This window comes from Diuraphis noxia, unplaced genomic scaffold (assembly GCF_037042655.1).
Source record: "Diuraphis noxia isolate RWA-SAM2 unplaced genomic scaffold, SU_Dnox_SAM2 contig0004, whole genome shotgun sequence".
Classification (NCBI taxonomy): Eukaryota; Metazoa; Arthropoda; class Insecta; order Hemiptera; family Aphididae; genus Diuraphis; species Diuraphis noxia.
In genome coordinates this window covers 70149913-70175704 of record NW_028301714.1, presented here as the reverse complement: position 1 = coordinate 70175704, position 25792 = coordinate 70149913, and the positions used below count along the sequence as shown (strand labels likewise).

At 29.1% G+C, this 25792-nt stretch overlaps 1 protein-coding gene across 7 annotated transcripts in view; it reads right to left on the bottom strand.

Annotated features, from left to right (window-relative positions):
• The window catches only part of rg (A kinase anchor protein rugose), a 268765-nt gene that overhangs the window by 155661 nt on the left and 87312 nt on the right, over window positions 1–25792 (bottom strand). For 6 of the 7 annotated variants that reach the window (XM_089227915.1, XM_089227918.1, XM_089227913.1 and 3 more), the window contains one exon: window positions 7071–7175. In XM_089227915.1, coding sequence (XP_089084041.1) covers window positions 7071–7175 — 105 coding nt within the window. Of the gene's footprint in view, window positions 1–7070; window positions 7176–17553; window positions 17656–25792 lie in introns of those variants that run through there. The other variant, XM_089227919.1, reaches the window with a different exon arrangement.

The window sequence follows — 25792 nt, the reverse complement described above, 5'->3', positions numbered from 1 at the left end:
TTTCCGTGCATAAGTGACTTCAAAGAAATAAAAAAAAAAATACACAGATAATAATATTCTCAAACATACTAAAGGTACCTTTTTGTATCTCAATTTGGAGTCTCAACTATCATTATGGTCAGAGTAGTACTTCTATACCATGCAAAACGGTTTTTGCTATGTTGAATATTTGTTAAGACGGAGACAACACATACTAATGTAGATTCCTCTCTTAGCGATTTTTAGTAGCACCAACATACTCAAATAATACAACCATAAATATTTAATTATATCTCATTATATTTTTATATAAATCAATTAAAATTGAAAAACATAAATTTACAACACATTTATTTGAATTAATTACACATACTTAATAATAAGACACGCTTAAAACCATATTTTAGCTTTAAAGTTTAAATACCAAATAAAAGTTTTGTTTTTTTTTTATTATATATAAACATTGTACGAATTGATAGAGATAATGTTAATATATTCCAATTATAATGTATTTTGATCAATATACGAACTTTGTTTAACATGAATTATTCATTTTAAAAAGTACATTAATAATTTAATAATTTGTATGATAAATAAGTAGTCAACGAATTGAAAATACTAATCATTCAAACATAAAATTAATTCATGTCACTGTATAGCTAATGAAAAAATATCGTTAAAAGTGCAACGAAATTATTTAATCTTAGTGATATAAAAGTTCTAATCGGGATAAAACTATAATCAATAAAATATTAGGGTTTTAAAAATATTGGCGTACAAACACTTGGCAATTTAGAAATTAATTTATTTTTATGACGTTGCAATAAACACGGAACAAATGAATTCATCTTACTCGTATTATAAATATATTTCTATATAGGTTATGAGTTTACCGTGAACAAGATTTTAATGACAATTATTTTTGTCACACGCAAAAGACACTACAACGTACACAAAAGGATAACGAAAAAAAAAATATATACTAAGGTTACATTGGAAATTGTATACCACCTACTGTGCGTATATGTATTCTCTGATTGTGTGGAAAAAACTTTTAAATCAGCAGTCCGAACGTTAAATTAAGAACGGGGGAAGTGAGAACAAAAAAACTTTTGTTTGTCACTCACCTTTGAAACATAAGTTTTGCAGAACAGTCACGAAGTCTCTTCCAGAAGATGTGTCACCAACCTCGAGCAGAGGAAGATCGAGGAGTGAAAAAAAAAATATGACGGCACAAATTAAATTCCAATACCTATTTAAACAATTTGATTCCTAATAACGCTATTCGCACAAAACAAATTCAATTACCACGTACATTTTTTTTATTTTTTATTTTTTTATCAAACACGACACTATATACAGTAATATGATTAAAATATCTGCTGTCCGTGATATTGGCAATGATTAAAATGACAAAGTACTCATTCAATCAAGGGTTTATAAATATTTTCTAAATCCAAACGCAAACACGCCAGTCTCAACGGTTTTATCTTTGAATAATATATAAGTGTGATAATTTTGTCGAAATAAAATGCGAAGGTAACCTCCTTCTTAACAACTTAATGTACTTAATATATAATGTAATGTAGGGTAGGTGCATTAAATTTAATTAAAAACACATTTGTGATTGTAATATAAAGTTAAAGTTCAGGATCTGATTAGAAATATACCACGAACAATGACATTTCAAACATTTATAAAATTAAAAATAGTTCTTGAAAGATGTTTAAAAAATAATCAAAAATAATTTCTTAATTATACGACTAAATGTTCTAAATTCCGGATTCTATTAGATAGAATTTAAATAATTTATACGTAAAATCAAAAATAAGAATAGGTACATATTATTATAATTGTTATTGGTGTGGCTCAATACCAACGGAGAAATTAAACAACTCAATTTGAACACGAACTTGCTAATCGGCTCGGTCAATAGTACTTATAATATAGTTATATAATGTACTGCACGCGTGTGAGTTTTTGTGCCGGTAAAGTGAAATAAATTACGCGTTTAAAGGATGGGGAACGATAAATTGTTGCGGACAAAATAACAGATATTTTAGTCCACGAAAACCCACTAGTGTAGAGATGAGATAGAAATAAGTGGAAAATAGAAGGGAAATCCAGAAAACACTAGAAATATATTACACCACCCGATATATTGCCTGTGCATTCTAAACATACAGAGAAAAATTCGTTTTGTACGAAAAACTTTTAACACGTATTTATTACTATTATTTTATATAAATATATAATACGAACAGAGATGAAATACAAGCTACCAACCTATACGTAACGCAAGATTAATGACCTAAGAAATTGTTATTTCAAAAACGAATTGCAATCCAAAACAAGTGCAAATTTCAACGTAATAAAACCTAGACGATGTGTTTATGACACAAATCAACAAAAGGGTCGCACACATTCTCTACATAGAATTATGTAATAACTCTTTTAGGTTTTATATTTGAACCACACGAATAAATATACATTATCATTTGTAAGATATAAAATAATAATCATTAGTAAATGCAAAATAAAAAAGCAGGAAAGTGGTTATCGCTCTGCTGTAGGTATAGTAGGTTACTAATTTAATAGATAGAATTAAATTTGAATCCAATGATATTATACATCATTGTATACGAAAAACGATTCTGAGCGGAGACGGTTTATCTGTCTAGGATATATTATAGATTATTAAAAATTTCCGAATCATAGATTTAAAAAGACATTTTTTTATGAATTTCTATAGCTTAAAATAATTTTTGTGAATTTAACGTATTTTGTCAAAATTCGAATTTTGAATGGTTTTAAAAAAAAATTGTGACCATGAATTTGTTTTATTTTTCAACTGCTATTGTAACAATATGTTAGGAACCTTGTATTAAATTTTAAAGTTTTTCTACCCAACAAATACATTTTTATCGATATTAATTTAAAAAAAAAACTAATAATGATTGAAAATTGCATATGCCTATCAATAGTTCAACTTAAGTCAAAATGTTTTGAAAATTGCATGGTCGAGGGAATATACTTATAAAAACATTCGGTGAATATTTCATGTATCGATAGTCTTTTGTTTTGAAGTTACATCAAAAACCAAAATTGATTTTGTCGAAAACTGATTGTGCGTAAAAATTTCCGTTTTTTCCTTAATTTTTTATTATTAAGAAAAACATTATGAATTTTTTACTTTTCACCCCCCCCCCCCAAGTATCAACTAAACTCACTTTCTGATCGAACGAGGTACCGAAGTTGAAAATCGAAGCACTTTTACTAAAATAGATAAAAAATTAAAAAAAACGCACGGCATTGTAAAATCATACATTCCTCGCTACGTTAAGAATCTAAAATATGTTTCGAGTATCTATAACTATTAGATTTGAAATATATTCATTAAAACATATTATGAAAAAACTGTTTATTGGAACATAATTGTTTAATCAATCGTAAGTACTTAGGTACCTATAGGTATATGATATATTTTATATAATATACAAATATATTTATACCGAATGAATAGGAATCTAATGACATTGATAATTAGAAATATCAAGAAGTTCAATTAAAATTAATATAATAAATCTAACAAAACTGAATAATGAATACGAATACATTAAAAATGAAATATTTACATAATTTTTACAATTCAAATCATTTATTTTATTTAAATAATACAATTTAAATAAATACAATTTAACAAAAGTATTGAAATGAAATTTATGAAATAATTTGTTACATTTTTGAAATAAAATCATTTTTTCTTCTTGTTTCAGATTAGTAAAAATAATCAATAAAATGATTAACTAATACGATTGTTAACATGACATTTTTAATGTTACAATTTTATCTTACAATACATTATTTTAAGTTACGGAAAGGAAAGAAACTACTAACATCCAGAACTAACCTTTTATTTTATTGAATTTTAAACATCAAAGGCGTAATGTCGTAATTCAATTTAAGTTAAACACGTTTACATTTATTTTATTTGAACTACAAAGTTCTAATATAATACATTAATGAAGCAGATTTATAAAGAAAAATCTAATATTCATAATTTTTACTGAGAACTCAATAGTTTTAAAAGCTAGAGCCAAACAATTATTATAAAAACAAAAATATCATTTCAATAAGCCAAGTTGCTCATACCATGAATTAAGTAACAATTTTGGTACGATTATTAAAACATTTATTTTCCATTTTTGATTTTTTGATTTATGTTGTAACTATAGGTACTGTATTACACAAGTAATATTTTAGTTTCATTTAACTATCTATATTTATAAAAATTTAATTCAAAATAAAATAAAAATATATCTAAATTAGTGATTAAAAATGATTGATGAGCGATGAAAATAAAACCTTTTAAATTAACAAACAGAGATAGGTACACGAATTTCCTTTTAAAACGAAAAAAAAAATCATTAAAGAGACTTAAAGTGTCAAAATATTAATTGGAATTTATACACATTACCGACGTTAAAGCATGTAATCAGAATAATGTTTTTGTAACAACTACACAACCTAAAATATGCATTATAAATAAGTTTAAGCACAAAGATGCAGCTGTATCAACTAAAACGTCGTATTCTATACAAGCGGCGGCCGGAAAATATGCCAAGCGCAAATACATCAAAAATTACACATCATGTGACAGAATAAACATTTACAACGGCGGAATGCAAACTGTGGAGGTTCTATATAGTTTATACGACTTATCATTGCGATACTCGTACAGTAGATTGTGTTTCTATATTGTCTGAGGGTGGTAGACGAAAATTGTATTTTCCACTTGGATGAGTGAAAGACATGTTAAATATTAATAAACTTCGAACAACCATAATGCGGTCAACGGCAGTCCGGTGTCGTAGAAACATAAGATGCGGCGAATTGCGACGAACGCAAACAATTTTGATTCATAACAATTAAAGCTACTCAATTGAAAACACGTCTTAAATGTTTCGGACGATTTACTATTAATTAGTGTACACATAAAAATAATTCAGAATCTCAATAATTTCAGCGATTTTAACATATTATGTATGGTCTTAAAATAATATATACGTTGTATAAGCTTCTTCCTATTACGAATGCAATAAAAATTACAAATATTTATCACCGAGCCATTATGAATATAGACAAGACACGCTACATCTAGTATCATCTGTATTCTGCCTGATTTATTAAACATGAGTATGATACAGTTTTATATTTGATTGATAAACATTTTTATATCAGGTTTAATGTCCTGACGTTTTAACATATATTCTAAGATTCATTGTTTTTCCACTCAATATTTACTTTTTATAATATTATTTTTAAGGGTTAATATTGTCCAATATTGGATAAGTTATTGCCGTCTACATGGGGAAAAAAATGTTCTTGTTGTTGGTCATTCGCCTGTAATTTTATAGAAATAAAATGAAATATTGCTCTTACTATAGACAATTCTAGGAATTCTATTACAAATTGTGTTATTATATAATTTTAAATGCTTTATATCATCAAAAAATTCAATATTAAAATTAAAAAAAAAAAGGATTATTAAAAAAATCAGCTAAGTACTGCTTCAAAAAGTTTGAAAACGTCAGAAGTAATTTCTGTTGGTTGATAAATTTCAAATTTGGAAGAAGTTCCTAATTTTAACACTGGAGTCTATATCATTGACAGAGCATAGAAGATATGATGAAACATTTCAGATATCTAAAGAGGAAACACAAAAGTTAAATCAATTACATGCCTAATAGTGTAAACAAGAACACATCTGGCAAACCATCACGACCAGAAAATATATTGATATGGATTGTATACAGAGCACTTGAGACACCATCGATTGGAAAATTTATATTTTTGGGAAAATAAAACTGTAAAGATGTGGTGTAAGAAATGGTGTATTGATTCCATGTCGAAAGTAAACTGCAGGAAATAAAAGAATAGCAGCATTTAAAGACTTACAAACAAACAGTCACTAACAGTAGCTGCAGGAAAACCTTAATAATAGTTAACTTATTTTTTCTGAAAAATTTTAAAAAGTTGGCGGTTAACTCTTGCGGATTTATGAAAAATTAGATTGAAAAAAAAATGTAACAGCGGTAACACATTTCGGCGAGTTTTAAATTTTTCTAAAATACAACACAAAACGAAATATTGTTAAGTGTTGTGTGACATTTATGTTGAGACAAAAAATTCAAATAAACAGAAAGCTACTCACTGAAACACATAGCATCATATTTTTAAAAGCTCAAATTGGATACTAACACGTGCGTGTCCCACGGTTAGAGAAATAAATAAATTCGAAAAGCGATTGAAATTCAATGTAGTATATTAATTCATTGTGATTAATTAGCGTGCATTTTAAATGCCATTAATAATACTTAACAATAAATGTTATACTAAATTTGAAAAAAAAAACGCTAACTGATTCTACAATAAAACTATAGTATATAGTAATATTTTGTATAATTTAAAAATATACGTATTCATATGATTTATTTATATCATTAAAGATGATTAAAAATTATATTTTGTTCGTGTTAAACAAGATGAATATATTTTTGGTGAATAACTGTGTACAAATTTACGGTACAATTATCAAATAAATAAAATACGGTGATGATAATAAGTCGTCTTTTGTATACTTAATGCTAAGCATAATATAGGGGAAATCAATTCAATTTCATCCCATTCGTAACGACGGAGGGTTGTCAGAGATTCAATCTTTAACGTCCAAAATAATATTGAAATATCAAATAAACGTAAATTATATTCCTATTATCTAGATATTTTCACTGTCTTGGCGGGTAAAACTGTTGATTATAATAACCAAAAGAAAATGTTATTTAATTTTAAAAATGTATTGATTAAACGCAGGTGCACAATTTCTACAAAATTATTTTCGTATGTCGAAGTGTATCTCATGCAAGACAACTTTCAATCCAATGATACCAACTTCGTATAAAAATACATAGACATATTATAAAATCGATTTTTTTTTCTATATGTTTGCAATAAAATATGTTCTATACACAATCAAACATCATGAACGGCAAACTTACAAAACCTAGAGGAATATAAAGGACTAAACTTACCTGTAAGTTCGGAGGACAATGGTCTAAAAGTTCTAACATATGTCGGATGTTTTGCGCGTCTTGTATGATAAAGTTTAATTCCATGTCGAATTCGCCGCCAACCAACTGTAACAAAATTAAATCATACTCTCGGTTAGTTTTAAATACATTTGCGAACAGATAGAAAGAGGAAAAGATTTAGAGGTGTGTCGTTGAGGTAATTTTCCAGTCTTTTAGAAATAGCATAGTAAGCATAAAAAAAAGTTAATTAAATATTTACTGAGGGCAAAGTGAACCTACCAAGAAATCGATTGAATTAATAAAAGTTGTGTTATGTTTTTTTATATAAATTACAAACGAACATAGTTTATTACAACGAACAATTGTTCGACCCGTACATTTTCAAATTTAAAACAGCGTAGTTTTACCAAGTACGACGCTAAACATTTTGAGATTAAAAGTATATTAACAACTGTTTAACTTTTTTTTTAATTTTAAATAAATTCATCAACGGATCAACATAATTAACCTGATGAATTGAACAATCTGTAAAGTTATATAGAATTATTAGGTAAAATGTTTCAAAGGATATGGATTTTACATAAATTATTCATCGGTTATAACGAATGATTGTAATAACGTACGGAATAACTCAATAACCAGAATCTTTATTAACCACTAAATGTCAAATAATATCATCATTATAATAAATAATAATAATATAAAAATGTATCTAGAAAAGTTTTAATAGTAATTCCACCTTCACATTGGATAAATCGCCTAATTTTGATTAATGACCAAACACGTTACATATTATTATTATCTAATCAGGATAATAATTTCTGATTAACTTTGATAGTATTTATCATGTATGTATAGGTTTATAACATACTCAAACATATTGAATACAACAATATATTAATTAGTTTATTAATAGCGTTAAAGTTGTGTGTTGTTCCCTGTATTTGACAAGAACGATTTTTCAAAGGGATTGTATAATACATATGCAATTATTCAGATAAACGCTCAGTAGTCGGCGATATAGTTATCTGTGTAGATACAAAACGAACAATATAATTATTAAAAAACAAAAAAAAATCCAATGTAATAAAGTAACAAATTGGAATTCATAAATTATATGAATAAAACATCATCAATAATCAATATTATTATTATATAAACGGTGTTTACAATCAATAAGTATAATATGCGTAACGATGGAAATTCGTAATTCGAAGAGTTTGAAAGTTATCTCAACAAATGCTATTTTAATTAAATTCACTATGGCAGTATACTATGTATATCTTTATATAGTTTCAAAAAGTTGGTGGCAGTTAACTTAACAGATAGCGAAAGAGTAGGCAATAGACATATATTCGCATTACAAAACCTATTTTCAATTCTAATAAACTTAAACATTTTACGATTCAGCTGGAAACTGTATTTATTGATTTTGGGCTAATTTTCATTCAACGGCGACTGATGTAACCATGACTGAATTCATTACACACACTCTAGAGTTCAAAGCATCGTGAAAAAGTTTCAAACTTATTCAACAGTCAGTGAATTCAACCATCAAAATCCCAACATTAAATAAAATTAAATAAAAGACGTTTACTTATCTAACAAAAAATAATATTTTTTTTAATAAAGTGAATTCCATGTATGATAAATTAAAATACCTATAAGCTACAATTATAATTGAAATATGTAAAAATTATATATTATCATTAACCTATCTGATTTTGCATTATTATAGAATCATTATTATTTTTTTAAACAACGAACTGCAACTGTTAGTAAACGATACAATCATGACTCTGTAAACAATTACCCGGTAATGTGCATTTGATATTAGTTTAAGAGCTTTATTAATCCTGATAAGATTAATGGAAAAAAATTTAGTGGGAAAAAAACGAATTTTCTATAACAAATCCTACCGACCATTATATGGACAAACGTTATAAAAAAAATCAGAGACTGGTAAAAAAAATATACTGGACTAATAATTTACTAAAAAAATAAAATAAAATAAACGATGCTGATTAAACTGATTATCGTGATAAAATAATTTCATCGCATCTTATTAAGGGTAAAATAGTTTAAAAGTGTATTTATATAATTTATCGATTAAACAGTCAGTTTCGATCAAAGTGCATCACAGTAAGAATGTATAAGAATAATGGATTTTCATAATCAGTATTCAGTAGCCATTTACGCATATTGAATTAATTCATTAAAAAGTTACATAATATGCATAGGTATGCAACAGTGAAATGTTGTGGATTATTTAGATAAGCAACACAATTTTAATTAAACTATGCGAGTAAGGTCTTAAAATTAATATGCAGACTGTAATGCAACTTCAACAATCTTAAGATAATCTTATATGACATTTATTTGTTGAAATAGTAAGTCATACATATCGCACAAATGATCTTGTTTTTCATTACTTTAAACGATTGTCGTTTGTCATATTAAAAAATCGAATTTATTTTTATTATTAATTTGTATTAAGTATAAAATGTATCAACTTAAAACCAATAAACAGTATACCTAAATTAAATTAATCAAGACGCACACTGGTCACTTTGAACAATATGCTATAAAAATGAAATTTAAATATGGAATTTATTTCCAAATTACTGCAATTTTGACCTCTGACAAATGGTATTAGACTATAATGTGAATGGATAACTTATTTAACGAGTTCAGTAAGAGTTCGCAAAGGAGTAAATTGTTTAAAACATCAGGGAATACATAACAATTGGTATACCTAGAGTAAAACACCGTTTTACAATGATAAAAATTATCCGGGTACGAACAAACTTAAAAACAAGAGAACTCGCTCAGATGTATGGTAGTGAATCGTAATTGAGTAAGTCATTTTAAAGTGGATATTTAAAATTTGAATTCATTAATAAGTTACCAAAAAAATTTTCAAACGCGATTTCTACACAGATCACAAATAGACAATGTATTCTAAAAATTATACCATGTTTAGAATAAATATCTACAATATGCAGTAATAATATTTGTTGAAAATGTGAAGACTCAACGGTTATTTGTTTTTTTTTCAGTTTATCCTGATCATTAAAAAAGTGAGGTGAATTTTTTAGTTTTTTACTTTTGACCTACCAGATTTTCTATCAGACACTCTCAACGTCAAAGTTGAAGACTAAAATATTTTTATCGCTCTAAAAGGTATTGATGAGAGACACAAAATTAATAAATAAATAAATAAGTACACCATTATAAAACCAATGCGTTCATACGTTCATATCGCTCGGCACAAAATCTAAAAACATTTTGACCAAAAACTATTCAGACTTAATTTATATAAAACAACGGTTTATCATGCAAGTCTCATAATTTAAAAGGCCTTAACCGAAAATACATTTATTACGATTATGGCCCAATCAAATTATTAAACTATCCCAACCCAGCAATGCGATAAATTATCGATATTTTATGTTGTATATAAGCCGATAATCCTATGTATATGAATACGATATTGTTCATAATAATACATACATATAGGTAAATAATATAGTATAAAGACGAACCATTTGGTTATGTAACTCGAGCAATTACTTAATTTACAAAAAATAATAATAATAATATTCCGTAATAACTACTCGTATATACGAGTAGTAACAACTAACATTGTTATAAGGTACCAACGTAGAGTTATATCCTATTCGTTAGTATAATTTTATGGTATGAATAACTTCCGAGGATAACACAATTCCCATGTGATTAAATTTATTACCACCGTGTTCTTGATAATTTATTTAAAATATTACGTAAGACGAATTATATTTCAATTTATGATAGTTTCTGAATTCCTTATAACTACTGCAACCTTGTTAACCTTTATTAAAGAATATATAATGGTTATTATTTCAGGAATTCGTTTAGTTACTTATTTATAACAAAAAAACACATTTTCTTCATTTTTTTCAATTATTTTCAAATCACGTTACCTATATACAAGCGTAGGTATATACCGTATACCTACACGACTGTATCTTGTAGTTATGAACTTAATAACATTCTGCAGCTGCTTGTTGCTGGTATTTCCTTTTCAATTTTGTCTTGTACGTATTTTTCTAATATAATTAATATTTATATACAGGTACACAAAGGTATATTAGTGAATTATTAATTAATTAAGCATAAACATAACTACAGGCTTATTAAAATAAGAACAAGAGCAAATGAGGAAAAACAGTTGAGTCGAGTATACATTATCATTGATAACTTTAATCAATATTGTAGACACCGTAAACAACGAGTTGAATTTCAATCCAATTTTATATCATTGTATTGATGAAAAAATGATTCTGAGCGAAGACACTCTGTAACTTGTTGATAACCAAAGTAATCAAACAGTTATTATAATAATAAATAATATTGCGATTTTAACAAATTAATGTTCGTATTCTAATGTAATCTAATATTTCCCCAATTATTTTAGAAAGTGCTGAGAATTTTCAATATTCTCCTCTCAAAATCACCAACAAGATCCAATTCGATGAAAGAAACCTTCGTCAAAATGTATGATCAGAACATGTCTTTTTACTAAAAAAAAAGAGTCTATTACAAACACAAAAGAAACAATTGAAACTATCGTATCATTGTAAAGTCAATACATTTATCACTCTCTTCAGAATCTAACGTGCGAATAATGTAAGTAATCGTAAGTCGATTGTGCACACATAGACGTACATGTATATGTATAATATCCCGAATAGTTGAATATTTAATCTAGAAAAGTGAAAAGGGTCGACGAAAGAGCTCAATAAAAGGTATACTACATCGTAATACGAGTAACCTCTTGTTACCACTCTTCATTGTACGGACTTACAGATTATGATTAATACAAGTACTTATTTTTTCTTTAGGAAAACCTAACATTGAGATTAATGTATACTCGTAGGATGACGTCCATTCAACCCCAACCCCCCTCGCCAACGGCAACTTCAAAGATCACCCCACTTAACGGTGTGCTATCTTTTCTCGTGGGGCTATCCCAAAAACAGAGTGTAAGACGTAAGTATTACACCGCGTTTGGTTGTATTATATTGACGATGAGTAGAAAATCGACATTCAAAGATCATAGCTATAAACTCCAGCCACGATTCCCAGAAAAACAACGGAAAAAGCGCCCATGCACGATGTCAACGTTCGACTTCTGTAAAAACGCACACGAAAGAATACCATTTTACAGACATGAATTATGCAAGGCACGATATTATTAACCGTTGTACTTTTAATGGCAAACGGCTATAACAAAGTTTCTGTTTTTCAATAAAGATTAAAAAAAAATTAATGTTAGAAATACGTTTTTTTTTAAATTTTTTTACTTGTTATTAGTGGGCGTTATTTAATATTTTTCCCAGTTGTTTTTTTGGAGAAAACCTAAACTATTAAACGTCGTCGACTAAACAACAAACGCGCATGGCGCTGCACACTGCGCGGCTCCGCAAAAATCAAAACAATTTAAAACAATATATTATACATAATATTATGCGTATAGGTAATGCCTTTTCATAACATAGCATAAACTTTTGGCCTGCAGCAGTTGACGCGTGCGGCGAACCGTTCAAAGGACGCGTATGTAATATTTGACCTACACACCGGCGCGCGGCGGCGGCGGGGAGATGCGATTTAACAATATTATGTACCCGACGATCGTATAGAATACAACTATATAGAGCAAATGAATCGCGCGTTGATTGGCTTTGTCATCAGATACCGTCGGCCGTGTATACGACGAGCACAATGAACGTTCATTAAGGTATTGGTCGTAATTCGTGTGAAGTGGCACGTTGGTTAATGCGAGCGCACTATCTCTCTCTTATCGACGCACTATAGGTAGGTACGTGTGTGAATGTGGGTGGTAGTGGAAAATTCACGAAACTACAGTTCAAATGTGCCCTATGGTCACGTCGAAACATCGCATAACCCGAAAATGAGAATAACGATAAGTGAAATATACGAGGTATTTTTGCACCTTGAAATATTGAATATCGGCTGCTGTGCCGCGAGATAAAAAAAAAAAAAACTTAAAAAAATCACCAACATCCGACTTTTTCACCACACCGAGAATATATGTATATATACTTATATTGTATTATGATTTCAACCAAAATATATATCATTATACCTAATATTATCACAAATAAGTAATTTCCAACGATTTCGTCCGGCATGATTAATCATTTTTTTATCATTATCGTATAATAAGACTCCCGCGTGATTAAAATATTAACTCCGAAAACGGAACTAAAAGAAATATCTCGAATTCTTATACATTTTACCAAAGCTAAGTTCGCGCTGTAATATAAGCCTCACGGAACCTACAATTAACTGTCACGGTATAAGTATCCAAGATAAGAGCAACTTGAGTTTCAAATGAATCGTTACTCATTGGCTAGTTAATTATATTGTCATCAGTAAGTACTTGGAGTTTATATGATGCCTGATGATGATGATTGGCTTTTAACGACGGATAAAATAAAATATACAAAAACTATGACAAAGTCATCAGACATATTTAAATTACGTTCAAGCGAACGAAGTTTTGATTAAAAATAAATCATTGAGTTAAATGTATAGTATTATATAAAAAAAAAGAATAAATTTATAACATTTTGCATTAGGTAGATAGATTTTTGTTTAATTTGAATAATTATATATAATACATAAGTACTTTTACATACGAAGAGATAATTGAAACATTTTTAAACAATTTTTTTTTATGTAACGCCGACAGCATCACAGTTACAAGTGGTGGCACTATAATGAAAAATAAAAATAAAAATAGAGCTCTGACGCAATTTGGTAGGGTATTTTTTACAGTCCAATGCCCTTTTATCAAGCTCTACTCAACCGAGAGTGGCAGCGAGGACGGCAGAATACTAACTGGATGTTTTCTGCGACTCTCGACATTCCATTTTAATTAGTATGGACTAATTTTTTTTTTTTTTTTTGCTATTGTTTTCCGGCGGGTGACTTGATTAAGATGGGGTGAAGAGAAAAAATAAAAATAAAAAAACCAAAAATCAATGTCAGAAATATGTAATGCGAAGTTCAGTGGTTATTTTTCTCCCATTTATTTGCCTCAAGTTCACAGAATTTCAATTTAATTTAGGTATTTGAGTATTATTATAACGCAATGCTTTAACCAAACCTTTTAAATAATAATAATAAAAAAAAAATCAAATATATAAACATGCTACACACATTAATTCACGACAAAAACTAAATGATATTTGACGTAAAAATATTAATAAATCATTATTAAAATAAATAGTTGCTATCGATATAAACATATAAGTAACAAAAGTATACATTTACGGATGTTACGTGTATTTAATTCGCATAATTAAGTAGCGAATTTGATAGTCCAAGATAACAATGATTGGACGTAGGTAATATTATTTTAAAACAAATTTCTTTACTAAAATGTTTTGTTATAGAGCTGAACAATTTACAAAAATGTATATGCCTGTTAAGTGGAGGTACTACATCATAAAATATTAGTACCTAATAATAATTATAATTATAATTATAAAATGAAGCAAATTAGACGTGTTATTACTAATTGAGTGATTTATTTTTCCATCAGTCACCACACTATTGCCAATGTACCTTTCTTTTGGGATTCCCTGGAATAGTTTCAGATGATAGATGGGTGATAAGAGGCGATAGTTGGGATGGTGAGTTAGCCTGTTGATAATAGTTCTAGCACAGGGTGGGCGCAGGGTGACGGAGTCCCTATTCTTCATATTAAATATTTATGAGTACGTACCCCTTTTCTAATTATATCCAAATCGATAAGACATTTAAATATCCAGGTACTTGCATTATTTTTTATACTTTGCATCTCCCTTGCGATTTTTTTCAAAATCAATAACTTTTTGTGAGCGGACAGCTTTTAACGGAGCTCTGATAATTTAATGACAAAGATTATTATTACATTTGTATTATGTTGAAGATGTAGAACGGAACTTTTGCGATGAAACCATTGGATATGGATTGGAATAATTGAAAACAGTTGGTAACGCTTTAGCTTGGTAGGTACTTTACAATTTTTTTTTTAGGTAAGATTCAACGAAGAAAGCGTAATCCACAGTTATAAAGTGGTCATACATTATATTTAATATGAGGTAACCAAATTTAGTCATCGATCGATGTTGATCCCTAAGTAGCGTAATACGCATCGAACATTGGAAAGATTGAAACACATTTTTGATTTTGTGTACTCTCGTAATCTTCTTTATCGATTATGACAGCATGCCATAATAAGTACAACTGAAATACGTCCAAATGAAACTCGTAGTACGTGTGTAGGTAAAACACATAAGCAATCTATAAAGTTACGCCGGGAAGAAGTATCCACAACGCTACAGAAATATGAGTAATACTTGATTTGCTATAAATTGAAAAGTAAATCAAACATTTCAAAGTAGGTACAAAAAGATAAGATGATCGAGTATTAAATAAATGTGGGCACTCACTGAAGGTTTATTGAAAAAGCTATATAAAAGATTTAAATTTAAAATTGTGAGGAGTAAAAAATTTGAATATGTATGTACACGAGCTACTCGTATTTGACTCAAGAAAATCTAAAAATCTTTAACTATTATTATTATATTATATTTTTTATGAGGGCGTCAACCAACAGCAAATCTATAAATCGCTTTTTTTTATCGAATTCAGACGAACACAACTATACATAATATATTATTTTAAAATAATATATGGGCCAGAATTATTTTTGGAAAACCGAAACACGTATGAATCGTGACTTGTGCACCCAAGAATAACATATGTATTTATTTTCAAACGTAGATCGTAGGTTGATAATGTCAAAACACAATATTGACAAATCAGCCACTCTTTGGTGTAACGCGATGGTACAAAATAAATAGAAAACAAAATAAACTTATTTTACACGCGTTTACAACCATAAATGTTGAGAATTATTCATTAATATTATTAGCATGGCTACGAAATTCAATTAACAAATTAAGCTACAGTTTAAAAATAAATAAATTTATTTAGATTAACAACAAAAATTATAATATATACTGAATGACTGCCAATATGTCCTGGCTAAACACCAAGGTTGAGTACACAAATTCAATATGTAAATAACTACACGATTTTACCCATTTCACATTTTGCACGAGATAATGATGGAAGACAAAGGAAAATCAAAACTTCTGCGACGATCACACATTTCAATTTTTACTAAAGCCACATAATAAAAATCACCGACGGCCTAACAATACTATACTAATATTACATAATATTAAGACTAAATATTATATTGTTATATTATACATTACTGAATAGAGTTCAATGATTGTAACAGATCGAATTTCCAAAAGAATCAGTACAACAAATTGACGATCGTCATGCAGATATCTTGGTGCGATATCATAATAACATAAGTATATTTAACTGTTTACAAAAAGAGGCAACCACATTGTAAATAATAGTATGCGTATAGAATGACCAGGAAAGATTGACGCCACATAAGAAATCAGACAATAGCAAAAGATTAAAAAAAAAACTGACGTTTAAATCTTAGAAAAATTTAAAAATAAAACTCGAAAACACTGTTCTGAAAATTAATTTTCAAGATAATGCATCTCATCGTCTACCTACAGCATTTAATATAAAGAATGTTCAAATAAATATTATTAAAATTTAAAATTTAACTTAATGAGTCATATGAAACACATTGAGAATTTTTTTATAAAATAAAATCTATTTAGGTACTTTGAACCATCAGCTACTTATTTAAGGAAACAACGAGGTGTTCAATATTTAAAAAATTAATAATGTAAATTTACATAAACAGGTAGGTAAATAATGAAACTAAATAGCCAATTAAAAATAATTACTAATTAACAGATAAAGATTGTTTTAAGGCATTAATTAGTTGCATTAATAATTAATACGTTACTTTGTAGATAAAACTATATGTATGTATGTACTATGCACATTTTCATCAAGGCAATATATTACTGCTCTGAAAGATCAGAAATAATTTACCAACTTATCAAACCAACTAGAAAATTAAATTAAAATCATTATGGTTATCCATGACAATAAAAACAAATACACAACAAATTTTCTACGTAAAAATGAATTACTACAAAATAATCGTCTGAAATTGAATATTACAAATAATCCGGTTCACGTTATATTATAAAGTAAGCAGGAATTGGAAATATGTGTTAATTATTATTCGTGTGGAATTTTTATAAACAATTTCAATAATAATATAACTGTTTAATATAAAAATCGTACAAACACAGTTAATCGATTTGAAATATTATCTACTTTAGTGTTACGTATAATACTATTTCATTTAGGCTGTAGGCACACATCGATTTGTGAAAAACACGGAAATGTGTAACACAAAATAACTGAACAATTATTATGTAAAACTGTAAATGAATGATAGATGAAATTAGTTTACCTTTAAGCATACAACGCTAAACACGAGTGAGGAGAATGCATATAAAATGTCACACACACCTTTATAGATAATATTAAGTACGACACGACGCGTCGCGACGGTTCATACTTGAACGGTTAACTGGGTGTACAAAATGGTAATAAAATTTATCTTGTACACAAAGATAATATTGGATATTAGATAAGGAGCAATAATAACGTGGAGGAAAGCGTTATTTAAAGTGTTAACCGTGTAAAAAAATAATGACACGAATTAGTTTTAATAATTTATATATAAAGATTAAGATAAAGATTGTTTTCGTTAAATTGTTGCATTCCATTAATGTCACATTATTATTTTTCAACTCTCCCGTCAAAGTGCATTTATATTCTCTAATTTTAATATCAGTTACCTATATATTATACGAGTAACGATAAATTTATACAATATCTGTCGGGTAAACAAACACATAATCTAAGTATAGGCAACGATAAATCGTTAAGTAAAACATAATTTTTGTGTATTAACAAAACTCGACATTTCGTTAAGATTATTATTATTTTTTTTTTCTATCTTGCCTACTGTCATTCACGATTTTAGAAAATATTTATTCCGGTATCAGAACTACTGTTAGATGTGCTCGAAGTATTATTTACTTGATTATTTATTCAAATATTATTCACACCGCATAAAGTTATTGGGCTGTTTGAGTATTCAAACACATAATATCTAAAATGGTTATTTTTTTTTTACTACAACTATGTTCATTTAATAAACGAAAAACGTAGAATTTACCTCGAAGATACAATATTTTAAATAATATTATATAAGCTATGTTTTATAATATTATCAACAATTATTGAAAGATATAGTTTATATTATCTACTAATTACACGGTCGATGTAATAATTCTAAATAAATATAAAGAATTCAGAGCTGTAAGTGTGACCAATACGTTGACACCCATATATAATGTATAATCGAAAAGCATAATTACATGATTAATGCTGAATTTAGACCAAAAAAAAAGTTTAAGGCATATATAGAACTTATAGTTTCGGTTGAAATGGATCACCTAGGTTCAATGCATAATATGACAGGTGGGTTATCAAAATTATGATCGATGGTGTTTTAAGAAAAATTAAGTCCATGGGTATAATTAGAATTCTTAATTTTTAATACAGAGCCAATGAACAAAATCATTATGTTTTTATAAGACTTCAATTAGGTGCATTATCAATTTTACCAATCATAAAACATATTTTTTAATAAATAACTTCTGTATGTTAAAACCGATTGACGTTATTAAACTAGGTACTTAGAAATAAAAAAAAACTAATAATTACTTTATTATACTATGCAATCTTCATGCGGCATTCATCGTATAACAGGAAGTGTCAACACTTATAAAGATCAAAGATATAAATCAAAGTTCAGTGTATGATGCAAACATGACCAATATTTCCCAACATTCAGGCCATAAACGTACTAGTAGCAAGGCCCTCTCTCCGCGGCTAACCAACAAGAATAGATTCACCGCACTCGCAAATTATGAAGTTCAAAATTGTGATAACCTCGAAGAAGCTGAAATGGATCTCGAAATAATACAAACAATTCTTCCACTGTATATATATGATATCGAAGATTATAATATGTTCCTATATAAGATCTGTCCTATGATAGTGGACAATTTTAACATAAATAATATAAATTTATTTTTAAATTGAATTTATCAACTGTTGACGACTATCGTACAATCACAAAATACCTATCTGATATTAAAATTAAATACCACATCACATATCAACTTCCCGAACAAAGAAACCTATATATCAGTAATAATCAGAAACATTACAACTTTTATTCCTGAAGAAACAATATTTCAAGCCCTCGCCGAACTAAAATTCAATGTCACATCGATCATTCGTCTCCAAAACCGTCATATATCACCTATCCCAATTGTTGATAACCTACTAGACAAATCAGAAAAAAAAAAATTTTTGTATTTGATCGCCTCCTCCACTGCGTTATTGCAGTCGAAAGTCGCAAAAGTGATTCGTCCATGCCACAATGCAAAAATTGTCAACGCTTCCAACACACAACAATTTTTTGTAATCTTCCCCCTAGATGCGTTAAATGCCTAGAAAACTAACATTATTCTGAATGCACCAAGGATATAAACACCCCACCGATTTGCGTCAATTGCAATGAAAATCACCTTGTAAATTACCACGATGTAAAATATATAAGCAAATAAAAATTAAAAATACCTCCAAACGTTTCAGGAACGCTCCTAATCACATAACGCAATCGAGCAGTTTAAACGATCAAAAAAATACCAAAACCTTAGCCAATACTGCCGATCTCATAAATCACCAAAATCAAGATCCAATCCAAATAACTTTGAAAGGTTGATAAATATCACCTTTACTTTTAACTTATACGTTTCCGACTTCCCTAAAACGAATAATACTGAGGTACCACTATACGCTGATGATAACACTATATATTCAAGCTCTAAAGATGCCGAAACAATTACCCAAAATATTCAGACTCACCTGAACGAAATTCAAAAATGTAAAATAACATTAAAGTCTCAAAAAAGTAGAGCGGTACTCTTCACTAACCGTCACCCCAAAACCGCTGGTAACTTAAGACTGTACAGTAATAGTATTCCTTGGATAGCTAATATGAAATAACTCGGTGCAATTTTAGACAGAAAACTAACATGGAATCCACATATCACCTCCAAGCTCCAACAATAAGGCTACCAAAGACTAAAAGTTCTATACCCATTGATTAATCGACAAACTGCACTAAGCTGGATATGCCCTCTTATGCTATACAAGCAAATCTTACGACCGTTGCTTCTATAAGCAGCCCCTGTGTGGGGAAATTGTGCTAAGACCCACATACACAAAATACACATTTTCCAATCAAAAGTTCTGAGAAACGTATCCAATGTTCCATGGGTTGTACGTAATGATGCACATCACAAACACTTTCAGTTACCCACAGTAACTGAGTACATAAAATGATTAGGTAGCCATAAACTTCTTCGACCACATCAATTCTGCTCACAGTGCGAAATTATAGAATAAGCGACTCACTTTCTGTACGCCGACTCTAGCGTGCGGACGTCCATATGGCCTTATTTTATAATAACTATTCATTCATTTATTTTTTAAGTAATTTTCTCTATGTCTCCGAGTTGTAAATAAATACTGAAACGTAGCCGATAACTTATTAGTAATATCATTCTAATTGTTATATATTGTCCAAATATAAAAAAAAAATTTAATTTAATCAACAATAAGCTAAGATGACTTGCGTCAGTAAAACTTTCTTTAATAATAATAAAAAAGAAAAAAACTTTGACTATGTGATAATTTTCTAGAAACTATACATACAATTAAAAAATGTATTCTACATCAAATTTTAAAATAAAATTATTAACACTGATTTTAACATATAATATATTATATATTATATATATCAAAAATATAAAAAAGCACTATAATTATAAATAAGATTTCAATATTTATAATTTTTCCGTCTTTTGAAAAAAAATTTAGAAAAAATCAGGGTAAACACTGGTCAACAAAATAAATTTAAATTGATAAAATCCTATTCGTTATTTAAGAATGAATTTATACGGATAGTTAAATTGAAAATATATCATCGTTTGTAGAATACAGACAAGCAGACATTGAGTTCAAAAATTTATTTTAAATATACATTCAAGATGTGTCAGTTTAAGGCATTTTGAACTTATGAATAATTTATTTAAAAATCAGCAACGCTCGACGTTAAAGAACACATGATTTGATTGAATAATAATGAGACTATTGAGACTTAATTTTAAATTCAATATATATACTAATTTTCTCCACAATTTCAGTTGCTATAATATTCAGATTTATCGGAAATAATAATAATTTAAACAACGTCTCGAAAATAAAACCTTTAAATTTCAAGAGTTGTTTGAATTAGCGAATCATCGCACAAGCAGATTATTTTATATTAAAGTTAAAATTATAAGCTAACTCATATAATATACACGTGATATGTACCTACAATTTTAAATGAAAAAAAAGGCGGGTAAGTCGTGTATGTCGCTCTGCTGTACAGTAGGTTACAAGTGGGTTACTGTAATGGATGAAATTAAATTTGAATCCAATGATATTATATCATTGTATACGAAAAACGATTTTGAGCGAAGACGGTTTATCTGTCTAGGATATATTATAGATTATTAAAAATTTTCAAATCTTATATTTAAAAAGAAAAATGTTTAATAATTTCTAGTTTAAAATAATTTGCGAATTTTCGTGATTTTCGTGATTTCTAAATATGTTGTTAAAATTCAAACTTTGAATGCTTGTAAAAAAAAAATATTGTGCCAATATATTTCTTTTATATTTCACCTGCTATTGTAAAAATATATTAGGAGCCTTATATAAAATTTAAAATTCTTAGATATAAAAGGAAAAATTTTTATGAATTTCTAGCATAAAATAATTTGAACATTGCCGTAATTTTTACGTATTTAGTCAAAATTTGAACTTTGAATGCTTATAAATAAAAATTGTGACTATATATTTCTTTTATTTTTCAATTACTATTATAAAAATATATTATGAGCCTTGTATTAAATTTTGAAATCGTAGATATAAAAGGAAAATTGAATTTCTAGAATAAAAAAATTTACGAATTTTCGTGATTTTTACATAATATGTTGACAAAATTTGAACTTTATATGCTTATAAATAAAAAATTGAGTCTATGTATTCCTTTTATTTTGCAACTGCTATTGTAAAAATATGTTAGGAGCCTTGTTTTAAATTTTCAAATCTTAGAATTAAAAAGAAAACTTTTATGAATTTCTATCTAAGATAATTTGAACATTGCCGTAATTTTTACGTATTTAGTCAAAATTTGAACTTTGAATGCTTATAAATAAAAATTGTGACTATATATTTCTTTTATTTTTCAATTACTATTATAAAAATATATTATGAGCCTTGTATTAAATTTTGAAATCGTAGATATAAAAGGAAAATTGAATTTCTAGAATAAAAAAATTTACGAATTTTCGTGATTTTTACATAATATGTTGACAAAATTTGAACTTTATATGCTTATAAATAAAAAATTGAGTCTATGTATTCCTTTTATTTTGCAACTGCTATTGTAAAAATATGTTAGGAGCCTTGTTTTAAATTTTCAAATCTTAGAATTAAAAAGAAAACTTTTATGAATTTCTATCTAAGATAATTTGAACATTGCCGTAATTTTTACGTATTTAGTCAACATTTTAACTTTAAATGCTTATAAATAAAAATCGTGCCTACGAATTTTTAATATTTTTTAACTGCTATTGTTACAATGTGTTAGAAGCCTTGTATTAAATTTTCAAGCTTTTCTACTGAACAAATACATTTTTATCGATATTTATAGAAAAAAAAAACTAAAAAAGTTGAAAAATTAAAATGTCAGTAAACAGCTTAAAACAAATCTAAATATTTTGAAAATTTTATCAAATATATAAAATGCCTATATAAACATTCAGTGAAAATTTCAAGTATCTGCGGTCATTTGTTTTAAAGTTACGCCAAAATAAGGAAATCGCTAAAAGTGAAAATCCAATGTTGTAAAAATTTAAATTTCATATGCTCATAAAAATTAATTTGAATTTCCGGTGGAATTTTTATTTGTGATAAAGATTGAAAAATTTGTAAGGAATCTTGTATTAAATTTTGAAATCTTAGATTTAAATATAAATTTTTTTATGAATTTCTAGCTTAAAATAATTTGTGATTTTTACGTATTTTGTCAAAATTGAAACTTTGAATGCTTATAAAAATAAATTGTGACTATGAATTTATTTTATTTTTCAACTGCTATTGTAAAAATATGTTAATAAGAGCCTTGTATTAAATTTTCAAGCTTTTCTGCCTAACAAATAAATTTTTATCGATATTAATTTAAAAAAAACTAATAATGATCGAAAATTCCAAATGCCTATGAATAGTTCAACTTAAGTCGAAATTTTTTGAAAATTGCATGATAGATAGAATATACTTATATAAACATTCGGTGAAAATTTCATGTATCTATGGTCATTTATTTTAATGTTACATCAAAAACCAAAATCGATTTTGTCGAAAAATGAGTGTGCGTAAAATTTCCCGTTTTTCCCTTAATTTTTAGTTTGTTTTTCTCGATTATTTAGAAAAGTATTAAGAATTTTTTACTTTTGACCCCCCAAAGTACCAACTAGATACACTTTCTAATCGAAAGAGGTACTGAAGCCAAAAATCGAAGCATTTTTACTGCCCCAAAACGTGATGACAGACACAATAAAAAAAAAAAAAAACACATCATGGTAAAATCAATACATTCATCGCTCCGCTCAGAATCTAAAAGTATATTTATTGTAATGGACATTTCTATGTATACAATTAGACGAACATTTTTTAGTTGAATATTTAATTTAAAAAAATATATATACATATACAAATTATTATCTAGCTATTTTAGATTATGCATGCTCAGTTTTAGTATATGTAACATCAATTTTCAATACACCTAACATCCATACAGTCTGCCGTTTTCAGACATAGGCCTACTTGGGCGTTTAAATCTCAAACAAAACTATTATGACACCGACGCGCGACGACAGTATAATATATGACGGTTTTGGAGTCGGCTGGCAATAATAATAATAATATGTGTGTACGATTCATCTCGTATACAGTATGTTATATATATATATATTTTTTTTTTGAAATGTTCGGCAAAAAGTTGTTTGTGATGGTAATGGCGGCACGAGGAAAATAATTGAAAATTTGTCACGCGGCGAATACGGAAAAGTCAGAATATATACGAGTGCGGTGGGAGGGATGAAACGCCGCCGAAGTCTTTGATCAAAAACGGACTAAACCGTTGTCTGCTGTCCTCCTCCTGCTGCAGTGTCGGGAAATTGTCAGTCGACGACGGCAGGGTGCCGCGCGGTGACTAACCCTGCGAATCCTCCCCAACCGAAAACCACCACCCGCACCGCCCACACCGCCAAAATCGTGCAGTACAAAGCACAAACGGGCTTTTGATTATTAGGTGGGGTGAGAGAGTTTTACGCGGAAACGCCACGGCGGCGGCGAGTCTACAGTTAATTCGATTATTTTCGAACGAGACCCGATAAATCGCATTATATCCTCTCTCGGACGAGGTGTAGATATATATATATATTATACAAGCACTGCAGGTTTAACCTATTCGATTCGCTTAAAAGTACGAAACCATCGGCGGACCGCGCACTTGCAGGATATAAGTATATTTTCAAGTTCGGGGGGGGGGGGGGGGGGAATGAGATTCCAACTCAAGTCCATACATATTATATAGCCTTATTATAGCAGCCCGTCATCGTGTGCGTACCTATGTAAATATTATATATAATATTAAATATACCTCTAAATACATGTTTACGCGGTCAACTCTTTCCGTTTCCGGGCACAAAGGTCGAGAAGCGAGCGCCACAATATAATGAACTATATATTATAACAAAATCGTCGGAGAAAGGCGCTCGGGCGGCAGCGAACGTTTTACCGCACCGCGCGCGCGTTTCCGACGACACCCTGCGCGCGGCATTCGTTTTGCCGCCGCCGTAATTAAGCGCCGACTTACGGTATATCCAGTTTTATAGGGGTCGGTCGGCCGCCGCGATTCGTGGACGACACACAATTTGAGCCGCGCGCGCGGTCGGCCCGGGAAATAAATTAACCCGGCCGGTTTGCTATGCTGCGGCGGAGTCGCGCCCCACTCCTCCGCACCGCTCCTCATCGCAAGCCGCCACTCGGGCGCAGCGGTCTCACCACGACCCCGTCCGTCACCCGAAATCATCGGTCGTCTGGCGGCAGACGTCTCGGCGGGGTACGGATCCGCCATCCCGTACGCCTCTGTAGGTGGTGTGCATCTTTCCTAATATCGGTGTTCAAACTTTTCCAGTCAAAAAAAAAAAGTTCAAATTATTGCTCGACGTAGACTTTGCACGCATATATTACCTGCGGTGGTGTCATTGTAGAAGTCCGACCCATCGCGACCCAAACTCAAAACTAGCGCGCGTGACCAGAAATTGGGTCGCGACCCGTACACTTATTAAAGACCTGCACTGCTGCAGTAATAGGCGCAGAGGAGAGATCGGGATAAGACGACTTGGTTAGGCGTGCAGGAGCAAGGACCTTTCCGGGGAATGAACTGC